The 17,383-nt window shown below is 36.8% G+C and overlaps 1 protein-coding gene across 12 annotated transcripts in view; it reads left to right on the forward strand.

The window, feature by feature from the left end:
• arhgap12b (Rho GTPase activating protein 12b) overlaps positions 1–17,383 on the forward strand; it is a 58,147-nt gene that overhangs the window by 10,786 nt on the left and 29,978 nt on the right. For all 12 annotated transcript variants that reach the window (XM_051913851.1, XM_051913853.1, XM_051913852.1 and 9 more), the window contains exon 2: positions 83–842. In XM_051913851.1, the coding sequence (XP_051769811.1) occupies positions 156–842 (687 nt within the window). In that variant the 5' untranslated portion in view covers positions 83–155. The remainder of the gene's footprint in view (positions 1–82; positions 843–17,383) is intronic.

A 17,383-nucleotide genomic window follows, 5' to 3' on the forward strand; every position in this document is an offset into this window, starting at 1 on the left:
TGTGTGTGTGTGTGTGTGTGTGTGTGTGTGTGTGTGTCTTTTCAATCTTGTGTGCTAACAATCTCATTCTCTCTTTTTGCAGTCGTGCGGACACAGCAAGAGATGTGGATCCACTCACAGTCTTTCTTCTGAATAACGCACGGACAGATTGAGCCATGACGGAACGGGATAGCCGTTGTGATTTGTCCATCGCCCCGGGGCAGGTATATATCGAGGTGGAGTACGACTATGAGTACGAGGCGAAAGACAGACTCATCTCCATACGGCAGGGGGAATGCTACATGTTGGTTCGTAAAACCAACGAGGACTGGTGGCAAGTTCGTCGGGATGAGGGCACCAAGGCTTTTTATGTCCCCGCTCAGTACGTCCGAGAGGTCCGACGTGCCCTTTTGCCACCGCCCAAACCTCGCGCAAAGCCCCCCAGCGTCCTTGAAATCAGCCAGTGCCGATCGTCGAACGAAAATCTCAACCAACGCGCTCCTACAGAAAGGTCCAGCTTTGGCAGGCCACCTCCTTCAACGACGCCTTCCCCGTTGCCAGGGCAACAGACCCCGCCTTTGTTGTTGCGGGACACCAATCAGAACCCGGGGATGAAGAGTGTTGTTGCCGAGCTGACTCTGCTTAACAACAACAACCATCATAACTATCACCATGGCAACCCCGCACTTCCACGAGGGCGGGCGGAATCCCCTCCACGAGAGCGAGGTTGCCAGGGGAAACTCCCAGGTGTTTTGTCGGTGGACATGGATGGGAGTGTGTCACCAGGAGATGGGTTGGAGAAAATGAGAAATGACTCAGAATCTGGAGATGAGCTCAGCAGCAGCTCTACCGAACACATTCAGGTAAGAACGAGTCCTTCCTCTCCCACGCATTTATTCTCTCTCCCTCTCCCTCTCCCTCCCAAACTTATTCGTGTTCTGCCTTTATATCTTTCAGTGTTGTCTTTGGCTTTCATTCTCTGCATTTCCAGCACTTATCTTTGCCAGAAATGCTCTCCTCTCCTTTTCATCCTTTGACTGTCATTATCTTTTTATGTAACACACTGTTCCAACAATTACTACGAGACTAATCTAACATTTGCTCCTCACACCTTCCCCTTTATCCCCTTTATCTCTTGGTTTTACCTCTGACATTTACGGTTGCACGTCGTCTTTTCTGTCAGATTAAATTGGATTCAGCAGTGTTTTCCTCTTCTCTTCCTGCGTCCCTTTCTTTCCGTTGTATCACACTTGTTTAGCAGAAGATGCAGTCTGTCCTCTGCTGTGGTGATGGAAATTGTGGCCACCTTCTCAGGGTTTGAATTAGACCGTAATAGAGATCGAGATCACAAAATGCAACAATTGTTGGGCCTTTTACACAGTCATTTCTGAATTAAAAAGCTACTTGCATTAGTCTACAATCTCTGAATGCATTGTGCAATTTTTTATATATATATGTATATGTGTGTGTGTGTGTGTGTGTGTGTGTATGTATATGTGTATATATATGTATATGTGTGTGTGTGTGTATGTATGTATGTATATGTATATGTATATATATATATATATATATATATATATATATATATTATATATATATTATAATATATACACACACACACACATATATATATGTATACATGTATGTATGTATGTATGTATGTATGTATTATAATTTATTTTATAATAAAATGGTATTATGTAATAAATATTAAAATGTGTATGTAATATAGATTAAAATATGAAATTAGTTTAACAATTAATCATTTTAATAATATTTGTAATAAACTAATGAGAACATAAAACAATAAAAATATAAAATATATTACTATTGTTTTAGTATTTTAATTTTATATATATATATATATATATATATATATATATATATATATATATATAATTACATATATAATATTATAAATTATTTTTATAATAAATTAGTATTATGTTAAAAATATTAAAATGTGTAATATATAATAAAATATGAGATTAGTTTAACAATAATCAATTTAATATTTATAATAATAAACAATAATGATAATATAAAACAATTTAAAATATATTAAATATATTACTATTGTGTTTTAGTATTTTAATTATATATATATATATATATATATATATATATATATATATATATATATATATATATATATATATATATATAATTATTTTAAAAATAATAATTTAATAATTAATTTTTATAATAATAATAATGTTTTTATAAAATATATATTAAATATAATATTTATATAGATTTTTAAAATGTTATTCATTATAACAATTACATTTTAATACCCCTCTTTGATTCACTTGTGCAGTAAATTAAAATTTAAAGCTATTTTTTTATGTACTACACAAATAGGTGATTTTGAAGAGTTATTTTGAGCAAATTGAAGCATAAAATATATGCATTATGTTTAATCCACTACTTATTAGGTGTCAAGGGGCTCTGCAGTATAGGGAGTCCATAGTAATATGTACTAAGTAGTGAGTGATTGAGTTTTTGAGTGTCCCAGGGTGCATCGTGTGAAGTTGGGTGTTTAGTCTGTTACTATCCTCCTCCCCCATTTCTCTCTCTCTTTCTGAAAGAGGGTGCTGCTGGAGAACAAAGGGGATTGTGGGAGAATAGAAAGTAGGTCATATCTGACTAGATCATGTTGTTGCCCCCGTTTTGTGTGTGTATGTGTAAATGAGATGGAAAGATGCTCATTGAGAAGTTTGGTATCCATCAGGTCATCATTGTGAACAGTAAAGACAATAAGAATGTTCGTCTTTATGAGTCTGTACACCTGTAGCTTGTCATGTATATTGAGCTGATCTTCTGGGATGGCACATTGAGTGGATCTATATTTACTGATCTTGGTCAACAAAATCAAGATTTCTAGCCACTTCCTCTTGCTGTCAAATGATGAGAATAATCATGATGCTTCTCAGGTTCCAGACAGTGGCTTAAGCATGCACAGTTGCACACACATATATGGGCTTAAAAGGACATACAGTACTCTGGGCTTTTGAGGGATTTGTCCATGTCAGGCTTTGTCCATTAGGGTCAGCTGCTAATACTAAACCATGCGATTACTTAATCAGCCCTTTAACAACTCGTAGACAAAGAATATATGCCCTCCAAATTTCATTCATGACATCTGTTGTATGATGTTTGGTTAAAAGGAGGAGTTCACCCAATTCTACCATCAATTACTGAGCCTTATGGCTCCAAAACCTTATGTTCCAAGCACTTGTGAAGCCATAAAATAGCTTTGTATTTAATTGTAAGTCATTATTTGGTGAAAATTGTCCCCTCTGCCTATGAAAGTTTTTTTTTTTTTTCCAAGTTAATAATCAAGAAAATTAGTTTATGTTTCTAACACAGGGTTAGTTTACCCAAAAATGAAAATTATGTCATTAATTACTCACCCTCTTGTCGTTTCACACCCGTAAGACCTTTGTTCATCTTCAGAACACAAATTAAGATATTTTTGATGAAATCCAAGTGGTATATGACTCGTCCATAGGCAACAATTTAATCAACACTTTCTAGGTCCAGAAAGGTACTGAAGACATTGTTAAAACAGTCGACGTGACTCCAGTGGTAATTTTTAATTTAAGTCATTATTTTTGTTTTGTTTTTGCACACAAAAAGTATTCTCATCGCTTCATAAAATTAACAATGTCTTTAGTACCTTTCTGGACCTTGAAAATGTTGGTTAAATTGCTGTCCAGGTCAGATACCTCTCAGATTTCATCAGAAATATCTTAATTTGTGTTCCGAAGATGAACGAAGGTGTTACAGGTGTGGAACGACATGATGGTGAGTAATTAATGACAAAATTTTCATTTTTGGGTGAACTAACCCTTTAACTGAATAGGAAAGAGAAATGTAAACAGCCCTCTGAACGCCATATATATATATATATATATACGTGCTTGGAAGGGCGAGTAAATTATGAATTTTCAGTAGGGGGGAACTATTTGTATAATTACTTTTAGCCCAAAGTCACATTCTCTGCCCGCATCCCTCCTGATGCCGATCCCTCCTCTCCATTTATGAACGGGCAGCTTCTGCGCTCTTAAAGGATTGAGTTCCAAATCTGTTTCCCTCAACACTCCACCAGAGTGGCCCACAGAGGATGGATTTAGAACCCCAATTTCTCGCCTTTTTCTATGCCTCGACTTTATCTTCACCCCCTGAAGCAGATTTTCACTCGTGCACACACACACACACACACACACACACACTTTCCCGCTCTTGCTCTCTTCACCTCCCCCGCTCTTTCACTTTTATGGACTTTATATGTTAGAAGTGTTTCCTTATTCTACATTTTTTATCCTTTTTATGACATGCTTAAATAACTTGAAATAATGATAAACCATCAGAAGACACACAAACGCTTGACTAGGGGATTAGTAGCATGTCACCTCTCTAATAAAAGATGATGAATAGCTTTTATAACAGAGCAGGGGCTTTTCTAATGGGCAGCTGCACAAAATTAAATCCATCCCCCTCAGCTGGGTGTTTTCCTTTGTGTGAACAGTTATTGTCTGATGTCGATATTATACTTCAGCTTCTTTAATGTGCTTTGGTCTGTTCTTTAAGTGTGTTTTGTCTTTGATTTGGTGTGTATGTATGTACATTCATTGTTATTTTCACCAGCATATCGCATTGAATCATTGCTGGTTTTGTATTCTCACATGTTACAAGCCCAAAAGAGTCTTAGAAGTATGTGTGTGTTCGGCTTCAGTCTAAATCCTGTAGCTCTGTCCCTGCATTGACAGTAAAGGAGGCCCGAGCATTCCTTTCATTCCTATCCCAGCACACACACACACACACACACCGACATCAGTGGGATAACCCAATAAAGGCCCACCGATCTTGATGGGTGGAAAACAGCACAGCTCACCCTAATCTAATATTTACTCGAGTATCAAAGATCTCTCGCTCTCTCTCCTGTCTCTTGTTGTTCCTGTCTGTCTGTCTCTATTTTTGCCCAAATATGGACTTTAGGCTGAAAGATGGCAGTGGACATCAAATCGATGTGTGTTTGGGGTGGTGTGGGGGCGGTTTGGTACCCTTATGCTGTCAGAGCATCTCTCTGTCTCTCACTCATTCTGTCTCTCTGCTGTCGATGAGCACAGCTGAGATGTTGTCAGGGCAGAATGTGTCCAGAGGGTGAGGCAAGTTTAGCTTTACAGACATTTACTTAATCTAAATAGAGACATAATTTTTTTTTGCCCTTTAATAAGTAAAAAAACTGCTTTATTTATGAATCAATTTTTCATTTGAGAGTGACCTTAAAAGGGAGTTTTTTTTTTTTTTTTTTTTTAAATCGCTTCTGGTGACAATTTGTACCCAAACTGTAGAATATACAGACACACACTCACAGAGGATATTCACTACTGTTCAAAAGTTTGGGGTTAGCAAGATTTTTTAAATGTTTTTGAAAGTAGTCTCTTATGCTTACCAAGGCTGCCTTCATTTGATCAAAAATACAGTAAAAAAAACTTTCATATTGTGTGTGACTTTTTTTTTTTTTTTTTAGGATCTTTGATCAATAGGAAGTTCAAAAGAACACCATTTCTTTAAAATAGAAATCTTTTGTAACACAAGGTAGTACTTTACAATAAGGTTTCATTTGTTAACATTAGTTAATGTATTAACTAACATGAACTAACAATGAGCAATACATTTGTTACAGTATTTATTAATCTTTGTTAATGTTAGTTAAAAATACTGTCATTCATTGTTTGTTCATGTTAGTTCACAGTGCATTATCTAATGTTAACAAATACAACTAATACAAATAATATATTAGCAAATTAGTAAATACAACAATTTTAATAATATATTAGTAAATGTTGATATTAACATTAACTAAGATTAATAAATGCTGTAGAAGTATTGTTCATTCTTAGTTCATGTTAACTAAAGTTGTTAACTAATGTTAACTAATGAAACTTTATTGTAAAGTGTTACCCATGATGAATATTGTTACTGTCACTTTTGATTAATTTAATGCATACTTGCTGAATAAAAGTGTTAATAAAAATAAAAAAATCATACCTACCCTAAACTTTTGAGTAGTATGTCCTCTGTAATAAAAATTTAAATTTTTAGAAAATGATGTGTTATTTAGCATTTTAATAATGTTTATTTAATTGGAATGGCAATTAGAGTTAAGTCAAAAAATAGACATAATACACTGGTTGATATTACTTCCAGTTTATTTGTTAGATGGGATTGGAAAGTCAGAGTGCATACTTTTATATCTAAAAAGTGGATTGAAATGTATGTCTGACTAGACTGCTGTCAAGTAATAAAGGCACTATCTACAGCCATAGCCAAAAGTATTGGCAGTGACATAAATTTTGTGTTTCGCAGAGTTTGCTGATTGAACATGGTTTCTGTGATCAGATGCATTTTAAGTAATCACAAAAAGCTTCACTGGCCAAATGAACCTTCTTACAAAAACCCAAATTTAACCGTTTTTTGGCCCTGGCACAAAATGACCAGCTAACATAAATTTCACTATTCATATCACCAGCACATTGAACAAGTATTAGTCAGGAGAAATCACTCTATCATTCTGATTGGATTTTAAGAGCAGACTCATTGCAATAAAAGGAGGGAAGAAGTGCTTCCAATCATAGTGTTCTTTAGCAATGGTTACTTCCAAAGAAAGACATGCAGCCATCATCACTTTGCATCAAAATGGCCTCACAAAAATTGCTGCAAAGAATATTGCACATAAAAGAGCCATTTACCGGATCATCAAGAACTTCAAGAAGAGAGGATTAACTGCAGTAAAAAAGGCTTCAGGACATCCCAGAGTGTCCAGCAAGCATCAGGACTGTCTCTTCCTGAGGAGTCGGCTACGGAATTGCCACCATCAATGCAGATCTTGCTCCATATTGGCCGCAGGTGGGTGTGAATGCATCTGCACTGTGAGGACAAAACTTATGGACAACCGCCTGGTGTCAAGAAGGGCAACAAAGAAGCCACTTCTCTCCAAGAAAAACATCAAGGACAGACTGAAATTCTGCAGGAAGTATAAGGATTGGACAGCAGAAGACTGGTGCAAAGTTAGTTAGTCTGATGAAGCCCCCTTCCGACTGTTTGGAACATCTTAAAAATTGATTGTCTGGAGAAGAAAAGGTGAACGCTACCACGAGTCTTGTGTCGTGCCAACAGCAAAGCATCCTAAGATCATCCATGTGTGGGGTTGCTTTACATCCAAGGGAGTGGGATCTCTCACAGTTCTGCCCAAAACACTGCCAAGAATAAAGAATAATATCAAAACGTCCTGCAAGTGCAACTTCTCCCAACAATCCAGGAGCAGTTTGGTGATGATCTGTGCATTTTCTAGTAAGATGGAGCACCATTTCACAAGGCAAGAGTGATAATGAAGTGGCTTAGAGATCATTACATTGAAATTTTGGATTCATGGCCAGGCAACCCCCTAGGTCATAATTCCTTATAGAACCTGTGGTCAATCCTCAAAAGGCAAGTGGACAAGCAGAAGCCCACAAATTGTGATCAAATCCGAGCACAAATAAGGCAAGAATGGATCGCCATCAGTCAGGATTTGGCCCAGAAGATGATATCCAGCATGCCAGAGCAATTTGTTGAGGTTATGAAGAAGGGTCAACACTGTAAATATTGACTCTTTGCATATATTGAATGATTTTGCTAGTAAAAGCCTTTAAAACCTATGAAATGCTTATCATTGTTTTCCAGTATACCATAGAAACATGTGAAAAAATGATCTACAAATACTGAAGTAGCAAACTTTTTAGAACAAAACTTGTCACTGCAAATAATTTTGGCCACGGCTGTATATTACCCTCTTTTCCTTTCTCTTATTCATTTTCCCTGTTTCACACCATTCTGTTTTTTAAACCAATTCAGACCAGCCACAATAACTCCAGGGACATTTAACTGTGGGAAAGGCTAAAGTCAAACAGATGAGAGAGAGAGAGAGAGAACGAAAACAATGTGCCACTGACTGAACTGAGGTAACCGTCCCTCACAGGAGTTTATGACCTTTTGGTGATGTTGGACATTATCGCAGCAGTGCATGAGTGCTTTTGTCAGAGGGAAAGTTCTACACCTCAGTTTGCTGAGCTGAGGTGCATCAGTGACAATAGTGAACCAGTAGTGTAGAATGATCCGGAGTGATCTGCCCACTCACAAAGAATCAACCTACCCACATATCAGAGAATTTTTCTGTGCAAACACACTGTGCAGTCAGCAAACTTGCTCATGGAGTTTTATCTCCTATGGGAATTCCCTGCTATGAATTTTACGTGTGCTTAAGCTAGTCTAAACAAATCAGTTGTCAACATCTTTGTGTGTGGAAAGAGGATAGTACAAGGCCACAAGACTCTGCTGTCCTCGCCTGTGATTGGCTGATGACCCTCCTCCTCTGTGTTTCTCTTCATGAGTTCATTAATGAAATGGATATCACTGTGGAGATGGATGTCTCATTGCTGTGTGTGTCCTGCTGTGTATGAAAGGCCGTAATATGTTTGATGTCTCTCTCCAGCATGGATGATTGGCATCTGGTTAATGCTTTCAAAGCCAAAAGTTACTGTTTGTTGATGCTTGTGACAAACCATTGCAAAGGAATAGTCAGGTGAAGAACATGTCCAGGACAGACTGACCCAAAATCAAAAGATGTAAGAAATCATACTTTACTTAAGTGAGGCCTGTGGCTATATTTGTCTTCATTGTCATCTTTACAGCAATCTTTTCAAAAGTTCTCATTACTGCCGTGCAAAAACATTTAAAAATTATCATGGTTTCCACAAATATATTACACAGCACAATTGTTTTCAACGTTGATAATAATATGAAATATTTTCTTATATTTTGAGCACCAAATCAGCATATTAGAATGATTTCCAAAGGATCATGTGACACTGAAAACTGGAGTAAAGGCTACTAAAAATTATTTTTTCCAGGAATAATCTATATTTTAAAATTATATATAAATAGAAAACAGATATTTTAAATTGTTATAATATTTCACATTATTTCTGTTTTTGCTGTATTTTTTTAATCAAATAAATGTAGCTTTGGTAAGCATAAGAGACTTTTTTCAAAAACATCTGAAAATCTTACTGACCCCAGACTTTTGAACTGTAATGTATTTGCTTTAAGGAAGTTTTTCCATGTACTAATTGTGTGAAATGTGACTCAGACCTAGTTTTTGTTTGATTATCAGTCACTTTGGTGTGTGTGTGTGTGTGTGTGTGTGTGTGTGTGTGTGTTAGTGTTTGCAAAGCTGTTAGTTTTAGCAAGCATGCTAAAAACAAAGAGAAGATCCTCAAGGTGAAGAATTTCAGTGCATTCAGGACTTCACATTTTTGTGTGTACATCATGTTGAGTCATCTGTACACACTCACTTTTTGCCAGCTTTTGCTACTCTGACTCTGTTGAGGCTGAAGGACACAGGAAGTCACTACTAAAGAAGCTTTGGTCGTAGAGCTTCCTCGGTCCACTCTCTGTTTGTACTTTCAGTATGTACTTTCAGTATTGCTGTATGTGTATATTTGGGTGCCAATTTGTGTCTGTGGTGTATTTGCGCAAGACCTTATGATGTGCTTCCTTTTAAGACAAATACCCTGCCCGGGGTGTCACCCGTTGGCCTTCTTGCACCAAATACCACTTGATCACTAAGATTTGTTTTTTGAGCTGTAGATTATGCTTGTGTTAATCTCACTATTACATAAAGAGATGCTTTTGAAATATTAACTCTTTCCCTGGCATTGACAGAATTTTCTGTCATTTGTGACTCAACGCTTCTCTGCTATTGACAAATTTCTGGAAATCCATGTTTTCATTGTTATACGGTAGGGGGTGCTATTATGCATCTGCTAAAAGTGTACAGAATCTCCAGATCAAAACACAAGCGAAGAAGCAGAAACGAGCGGTAGAAGCATTGCTTATGCACATGTAAAATAATGTGATCATCAAACATTAAACAGCGTATAAATCACTAATGTTTAACGAATGAAATGTTGACCCAGGAAGTGGTATAGGACTATGCAAGCTAAGGGAGTGTTGATGGACTCGATCTACTCTATCAATGTTTTGATCATCGTTCTGAATACGATCCGGGTGTAAGCTTTTGTCCATATAATGAAAGTCGATGGGTTCAAAACAACATTGGACCCCACTGACTCATTGAATGGTCAAAAAGCACAAGACATTTTTCAAAATGTTTTATCTTGTGTTCCACATAAGGTATGATAATCTCTGGTACATAGTGAGAAGCTTGTCAATGATAGTGACAGTTTGTGATATCCTCCAACAGGACACTCCCCCCATAATCCTCAGAAAATCAGCTTGGCTGATCCTGTGTTTTAACACACTGTCTAGTCAGATGGCTTGAACACCCCAGTCAAAGACCACTCTCTCTGTCCTTCCTGTCACCCTCTGGCTCTCTGACCACTGAGTGCTTCCAGCTCTCAGATTTCTCTAACTTTCCCTTTCAGTGTTGTTGAGGAAATTGCAGGTCTTATCAGTTCAGAGCCTTAAGTTAAAAACATCTCTCAAAATGCCAACCTGGAAAGACTTGGAGTGTACTGAAGTTAGTATAGAAGCATGTTCCCCTTGTATTCTTGCACCAAACCCAACCCACCCCCCGTATAAAAGCCTCTTATGGTACCTCCATAGAAAAGAGGGGGTTGGGGGCAGATGGGGAAGAACTGGATTAAGGGGAATGTGACACAAACTCTTAGCTTTACATGGTTCTATGTGCATACATTTGGTGAAGACTTTAAAAGATCATAATCTAATCTACATCTACAATCTTATCTTAAAGCTACAGTGGGTTTGGTGTTCATTGAGTTCCAGCCAATAATGTTAATTGTCTCTTAAAATGGCAGGATTTCTATCCCTCATTCTTCACCTCCTTTTACACATCTTATACTCTTTTATGTCCTTTTTGGAGAGGTTAATAATATCTCTTTCTCTCTCTGTGCAGTGTGTGATTGATTTCTGTCTGCTTGTTCAATTGGAAAGAAAGGCTTGGGTGGATGTTTGTGCCAGTAAGCACTGGGTGCCCCAAAATGTCCCTTTATACTAGCACAGAGAGAGTCTAAAGAACCAAAGCAAACACTCAAAGAGCCGCTTGTGTTATGGTGTGTCCCTCTTACAAGATTCAGAAACATTTATCCGATTTACCACTATTAAAAATCTAGCCTATGTTGTGGTCAATAATAGATGTCGATATTTACATCCAATACTGTTTTGTCTAAATACATTTGTGTAAACACACACACACAAAAAAAACTAAAATTAATCATTTTAAATGATACAAGTGAATTTAGACATCACAACATTATAATGTACAATATAAAAAAATGGATATTCATTTTCAGATGTGCTCTGTAGTGTTATTAAATTAGTGTTTTTAAAGATTAATTAACTTTGCCTTCATCACTTTAAGGGGTGGTTGATTATGATTTCACTTTTTTAACTTTAGTTACTGTGTAATGTTGCTGTTTGAGCATAAAAACAACATCTGCAAAGTTACAATGCTCAAAGTTCAATGCAAAGGGAGATATTTTCTTTTAGAATTCGCTGTTTAAGGACTACAACAAATGGCTGGTAGGGACTACAATGAGCTTCTTCCCGGGTTAGTGACATCACTAACCCTAAGATTTACATAAACCCTTGCCCCGAAAACACACAACAAAGGGGGTGAGGCCATGTTGGGCTGCTTTAGAGAAGAGGAAGAGTTGTTGTAGTAGAGTGTTGTTACGCCGGACTGCTTCACAAACGAGGGTCAATAGATTAGCATGACGGCACATGCTAGTCGATGAGTTGAATCAACGCCACAGAAACTACATAAATTTACCCACTAACCATTCAGAAATGTCCAGTTGATTCTAAAAGTTGAACAATGTAAGGCTGAACACCGTTACTAACAATCGTCGTTTTGGCTGCGTGAGATTCTCCAGCTTTGTTGTTGTTGAGCAACTGAAGTGCGAGCTGTTAAAGCTCCGCCTTCTTCTAGAAAGCGGGCTGGGAGCGGCAGCTCATTTGAAATTAAAGGGACACACACAAAAACGGCGTGTTTTTGCTTAAACCCAAATAGGGGCAAATTTGACAAGCTATAATAAATGATCTGTGGGGTATTTTGAGCTTAAACTTCACAGACACATTATGGGGACACCAGATACTTTTATTACATCTTGTAAAAGGATAATTATAGGTCCCCTTTAATCTAAATGTAAAAATCTGATAAATGAGCATGAACATTTAAATATCCAGTATCGACCATTTGTGAATCACTAATATTTGCTAATATGTTTCTGATATATTGTGCACCCCTAGTTATTGAAAATGTAAGTGTTTGTGAGTGAACAACAGAAGTAAGTCTAAAAATTGTCAAAAAAAAATTAAATTTCAATATTCAAGTTAAAGAATCTGGAATGTCAGTCAGAAATGACTTTATTTCTTCCAAACAATAAGATGCAGGTCTGTTAATTAGGCCTGTGTGTGTGCGCTCTAAATTTCATGCTGTGTCATTATAAGTATCAAGCCCCGGAGTATTAAAACTGAATCCCATAAACACATGCACAGAGTGGCTGAATGCCCAATTATTGGCTTTGAATCCACAGCAGTCTAACCTGAATTAAATGTGTGCTTTTAGCTTCACATCCTGGAATTGCTTGCTGAATCTAAGGCCACTGCAGGGGAAGTGCTGTCATCACTGGACTAAACAGGGAATGAGACTCCAGTGGCCTCCAAAGGGCTGAATGACTGACAAAAGCCACATTATCAGACATCTGAGGGGGGTAGAGTCTCCATGCCTCTTCACCATTCAGTTTTAGTTGAAATACTCTCATCCAGTCAGCCAGCCAAAGGGCGAGAGAAAGAGAACGTCACAGAAGAATTTGAGTTGACAGATGTAAAATACTGGTTTGATATTTGTTTGAGGCTAAATGTGTAGGAGGGACAAAAAGTGAAACAGAGCAAAAGGATGTTTGAGAACATGACATGAGATACTGGAAGAGACACATACATGATACGCAATACTCTGACCCAGTTGCCTTGCCATAACAATTTGATCTTTATTCCTGCATCCAACACGTTGATTACACGTTGAATTGATTGTTTGCTTACCATTTAATCTACCCAGACCTTAAAATGTGGCCTTGTTAGGAGATGATCGACGATATTCGCTTCACCTGTGACTGGTCATAATGCTTTGGCTCATACTTCTGTTTAAGCAAACATGGTTATTAGCTAATTAAATGACCAAATATCTGCCAATTTATCAGCCTGGCCAGTATATTGATTGATGAGATGGAAAGGTACTTAAAGAAATCTCAAAGAAATCTTTTCATATCTGCATTTTGCTGCTTATTTCTTGCTAAAAGCCATACTCCAAGACAGGAAGAGACTTTCTTACTGATAATCAACAACTATTTGCTATTTACATGAACAATCAAGATTTTCTGTGAAGACAGACCGTGGTCTGTTCACTCTGACACTCAAAACTGAATGTTCATGGCATCATGTGATGTCTGAGGTGGCATCCTGTAGTCTTATTTTCTTTTCTTTTTATAGTGATTCAAAACCTTGAGTCAGAAACAAACATTTCAAGATGAATAAGAACATGTCTTGATATGTTGTGGTGGTTTGACATATTACAGGTCATTCTCCTTCCGGGCAAAAAGGGTAAATCAGATTTTAAATCCATAATCCAGATGACAATGTTGTTGTCGTCTCCCTTGTTTACGTAACTCGTGGTTCCAAAGGAATTATTTTTGTTCTTATATTGCTGTCAACTGTAAAATGTAAAAAGACTAAGAATGATGACAAACAAGCTTGACCTTTAGGATTTTAACTTATGAATACAGACTAGCTGGATATAACACTGAAGAGCAGAGTGCAATATGCCATTTTAAGGGTTTCTGGAAGTGCTGGGACTTGGTGAGATTAGTTAATCATCAGTCTAGGGGCAACGTAAGCTGCATGACAGCTAATGCAGAAGTTTTAGTGGGTGCCTCTTTCTCTTCTGCTTTTCCTCTAGTTTTTTTCTCTTTTATTTTCAGGTCTAGAGAGATTTTGGGTGCTCTGCAAAAGATCTCCATGATCCGTCTGTGCTAAAATCAGACTGAGCACTGCAACATCCATCTGTCTCTGTTCTTATCTCTCTCTCTCTCGTTTCTCACTCTTGTTTCTTTTTCTGGAAAAGTATTACCCACTTAGACAGGAAGCGACCAACCACCGTACGATTATCTGCCCGTAACTTGCTACTTGGTGCCTCAAACAAAACTTGAGGCTTTGAGGCTGAGAATATGATGTATTTGCAAAGGAACAGTTCCATTTTCCTTTCTTGCTTAAATATTTATTCATCTTAAAAATTTGTACAAAGTGTGTTTATGATGGAGTTTGTCTTGTATCTGCTAAATGAATAAATGTAAATCTTGAAACAAAGACCATGTTGTATATGTTGTTTAGGGCTTTTAATCCACTTTGTTTACTTGGCGTCTCTCACCTGTACCCCAGACAACACTTCTGTTTGAATTCATTTCCTGTCTGTCTGCCTTTTTGTTCCTCACAGTGGTATTATTTCCTCTTATGTCTGTGCCTGTCTCAGTCAGTGTTGTTGTTGTTAACTAGTCTAGATTGAGATGTAAAATGGTCAAATGACTTTTGATTCACCTGAAGAATATCAATGACGTCTCTGAAGCGCTCTTATGAATGTAGCACTGAAGGATTGTTGAATTGGCATTTTAAAATCATGGAAATCCAACCTATAAAATTCCCTGAGGCTAAACTGTATACTTTAGAGTCTGATTGGAGGTTTCTGTGACAGCTTTAATGCTGGATTAACTCTGCACAGCAGAATCTATATGTTTGCACACTGATGTACAGGGATGGTGCTATGTGGGTCACCTTGATGGAAGGAAAAAGTGCATAAAAGATGGAAGCAGAGAGGAAGAGAGCACTTGAAATGTTGAGTGTTGAATTGGTGGACCTAATGAGCTCTTATCATTATGACAGACTTGGTAATATTCACACCTCTGCAGAAGAGATAACACACACACACACACACACATTCTTTTGTACAGTGTACTTGTGCAGATTACCGGTCACGCTTTAACCTTGCCCCTTTTCTTATCTTGTTGTTTAAAATGAGAGTGGTTTGATAAAAGCATAAGCATTCAGAGTGTCTTAAGTTTTAATTAACCTGATGATTCATTCATTTCTGTAATCTTCATAGTGACCCTTTCTGCATGAGAGCATGTGAGAGAGTTTTATTTAAATACTTGCTTAAGGGATATGAAAAACTCACCATCATGTCATTCAAAATCTGTTTGACTTTTTCTTCTATGAAACGCAATAGATTTTATTTTTTTATTTGTCCATAAAAATCTAATTGCAATTTTACACATAAAAAAAGGCATATTTTTGCTGTGCTTGTTTGTTGGGCTGCACAGTTTGGCCCAAAATGTTGTGATTGTACTGTATATTAACATGACTATAGTATTATCATTATTATTATAAATAATAATAATAAAATCTTAAACAAAGTAAGATATGTTACTATCGTAATGTTTCTCTGTAAAGGGCTGCACAATTTGGCCCAAAATGTTGTGATTTATATTAGGGATGCACTGATATGAAAATATCGGCCGATACCGATAACCGATACTTCTTTATATTTGAAAGCTGATAACCGATATATTGGCCAATAAATCTAAATAAAAAATTGTATTTAATTTTTGAGAGCCAGATTACAAATGCCATGTCCCAAGCACACAATTATAATGTTCTCATTATAATATTATGTAGCCTATATGAGAGACTTGCGCTGTACGTTGCACTTAAATGTATTTTAATTTTTGAAGTGATTTCAATCATATTTCAAGCAATTCAAAACCATATTGTCAGACAATACACATCTGAAATATATCTGCCAAATTTCTTTGGGCCGATAACGATAACATTAAAAATGAACATATGTTGGACGATACCGATATGGTGGCAGATATAGCATGCATCAATACATTATATATTAACATGAGTATTATCATTATTATTATAAATAATAATAATAAAGTATTAAACAAAGTAAGATTTGTTACTATTGTAATGTTTCCCTGTAAAATTTAATATAGTGTATTTTAAAAATATTATAATATAATATAACTGTAAAATTACAGTACTAATATTTATGGCAAACTTAATTGATTAATTTTCAAAATGTTAAACCATGAAGCTTTTATTTTAGCTGAAAACCACATGGAGACCTTAAACCTTCACTTATGTTGACAACAGACAGTTTATAAGCACTTCTCATTACAAGTTTGGGAAGACGGTTGGTGTATGTTGCTTTTTTTTTTTCAAATGCACATTATAAGTGACCCGAACTCAGAGCACATGCAGAGATAAGTATGTGTAAAGCAGCATTTACTGTGAACTGAGCTGATGTCTTCTTGATGAGGAATGATTGGACATAGATGTGTTATTAAAGCTGCAAAGGAGGCTGCAAAGGAGGCTGCAGAGTCAACAGAGTTACCTTAAGGGGACTTTGGTTGTACTTTAGAGAATTGTAAACACCAGTCTCTCTCAGCCACACACAGTAATCACTATATGCATTATTCAGTGTGTGGGGTTGTGAGTGGGTGTGATGTATTGGGCACGAGAGGAGACGTGACCGTGTGCAAATTATCAGCAGAAGACTTATGGCATAGAGCTTGAACAGGCACACAGGGGGCTCACAACATTGTTCTTTTGTTCAAAGATGCCCTGCATGGCAACTGCCCAGCCAATGAAATGTCAAAACTGCTGACTCAAGGCAGGTACATAATTTCATTCAACTTACACACACTATACCTCAACCTTTGACTGTTTTTAAATGGGTTTCCCCAAATGCTTCCCTTGTCTGCCATTGGTTGGGAAAAAAAAAAAAAAAAAAAATCCCCTCCCCAAACTCACGCTATTGGTTGAGCCACTGTTGCTATGTCAAACTGGTTGGGATGCTTGAACAAACAATGTTTTGATAGCACCGTTGTGTTTTCACTTTTCATAGTGCATCGACCTACAAATGATGTACGTTATAATACAATAGAACAAAGAAAGTATCAGTCATCAAGCTTTATACTGACAGTGATGTGTAGACCACAAGAAAGTCATTAATTGTCATCCAACAAAGTTTAGCAGAGTTAAATTTTATAAGAAATATAAAATTGGCAACCACCAGAGGGAGTTTGGTCAGTGAAGTTTATGTGATTTGCCACCTGAGACATTTGGTTACTGCAGTCAAGTTGAAATGTCCAAAAGCAACCAACAGCACAGTAACTTGGTGACCTCTAGTGATTTAATCACTGTCAGTGTGAATGGAGCTTCAAACTTAGACCCTGAAAGACTCATGAACAGG

This window comes from Ctenopharyngodon idella, chromosome 12 (assembly GCF_019924925.1).
Source record: "Ctenopharyngodon idella isolate HZGC_01 chromosome 12, HZGC01, whole genome shotgun sequence".
Classification (NCBI taxonomy): domain Eukaryota; kingdom Metazoa; phylum Chordata; class Actinopteri; order Cypriniformes; family Xenocyprididae; genus Ctenopharyngodon; species Ctenopharyngodon idella.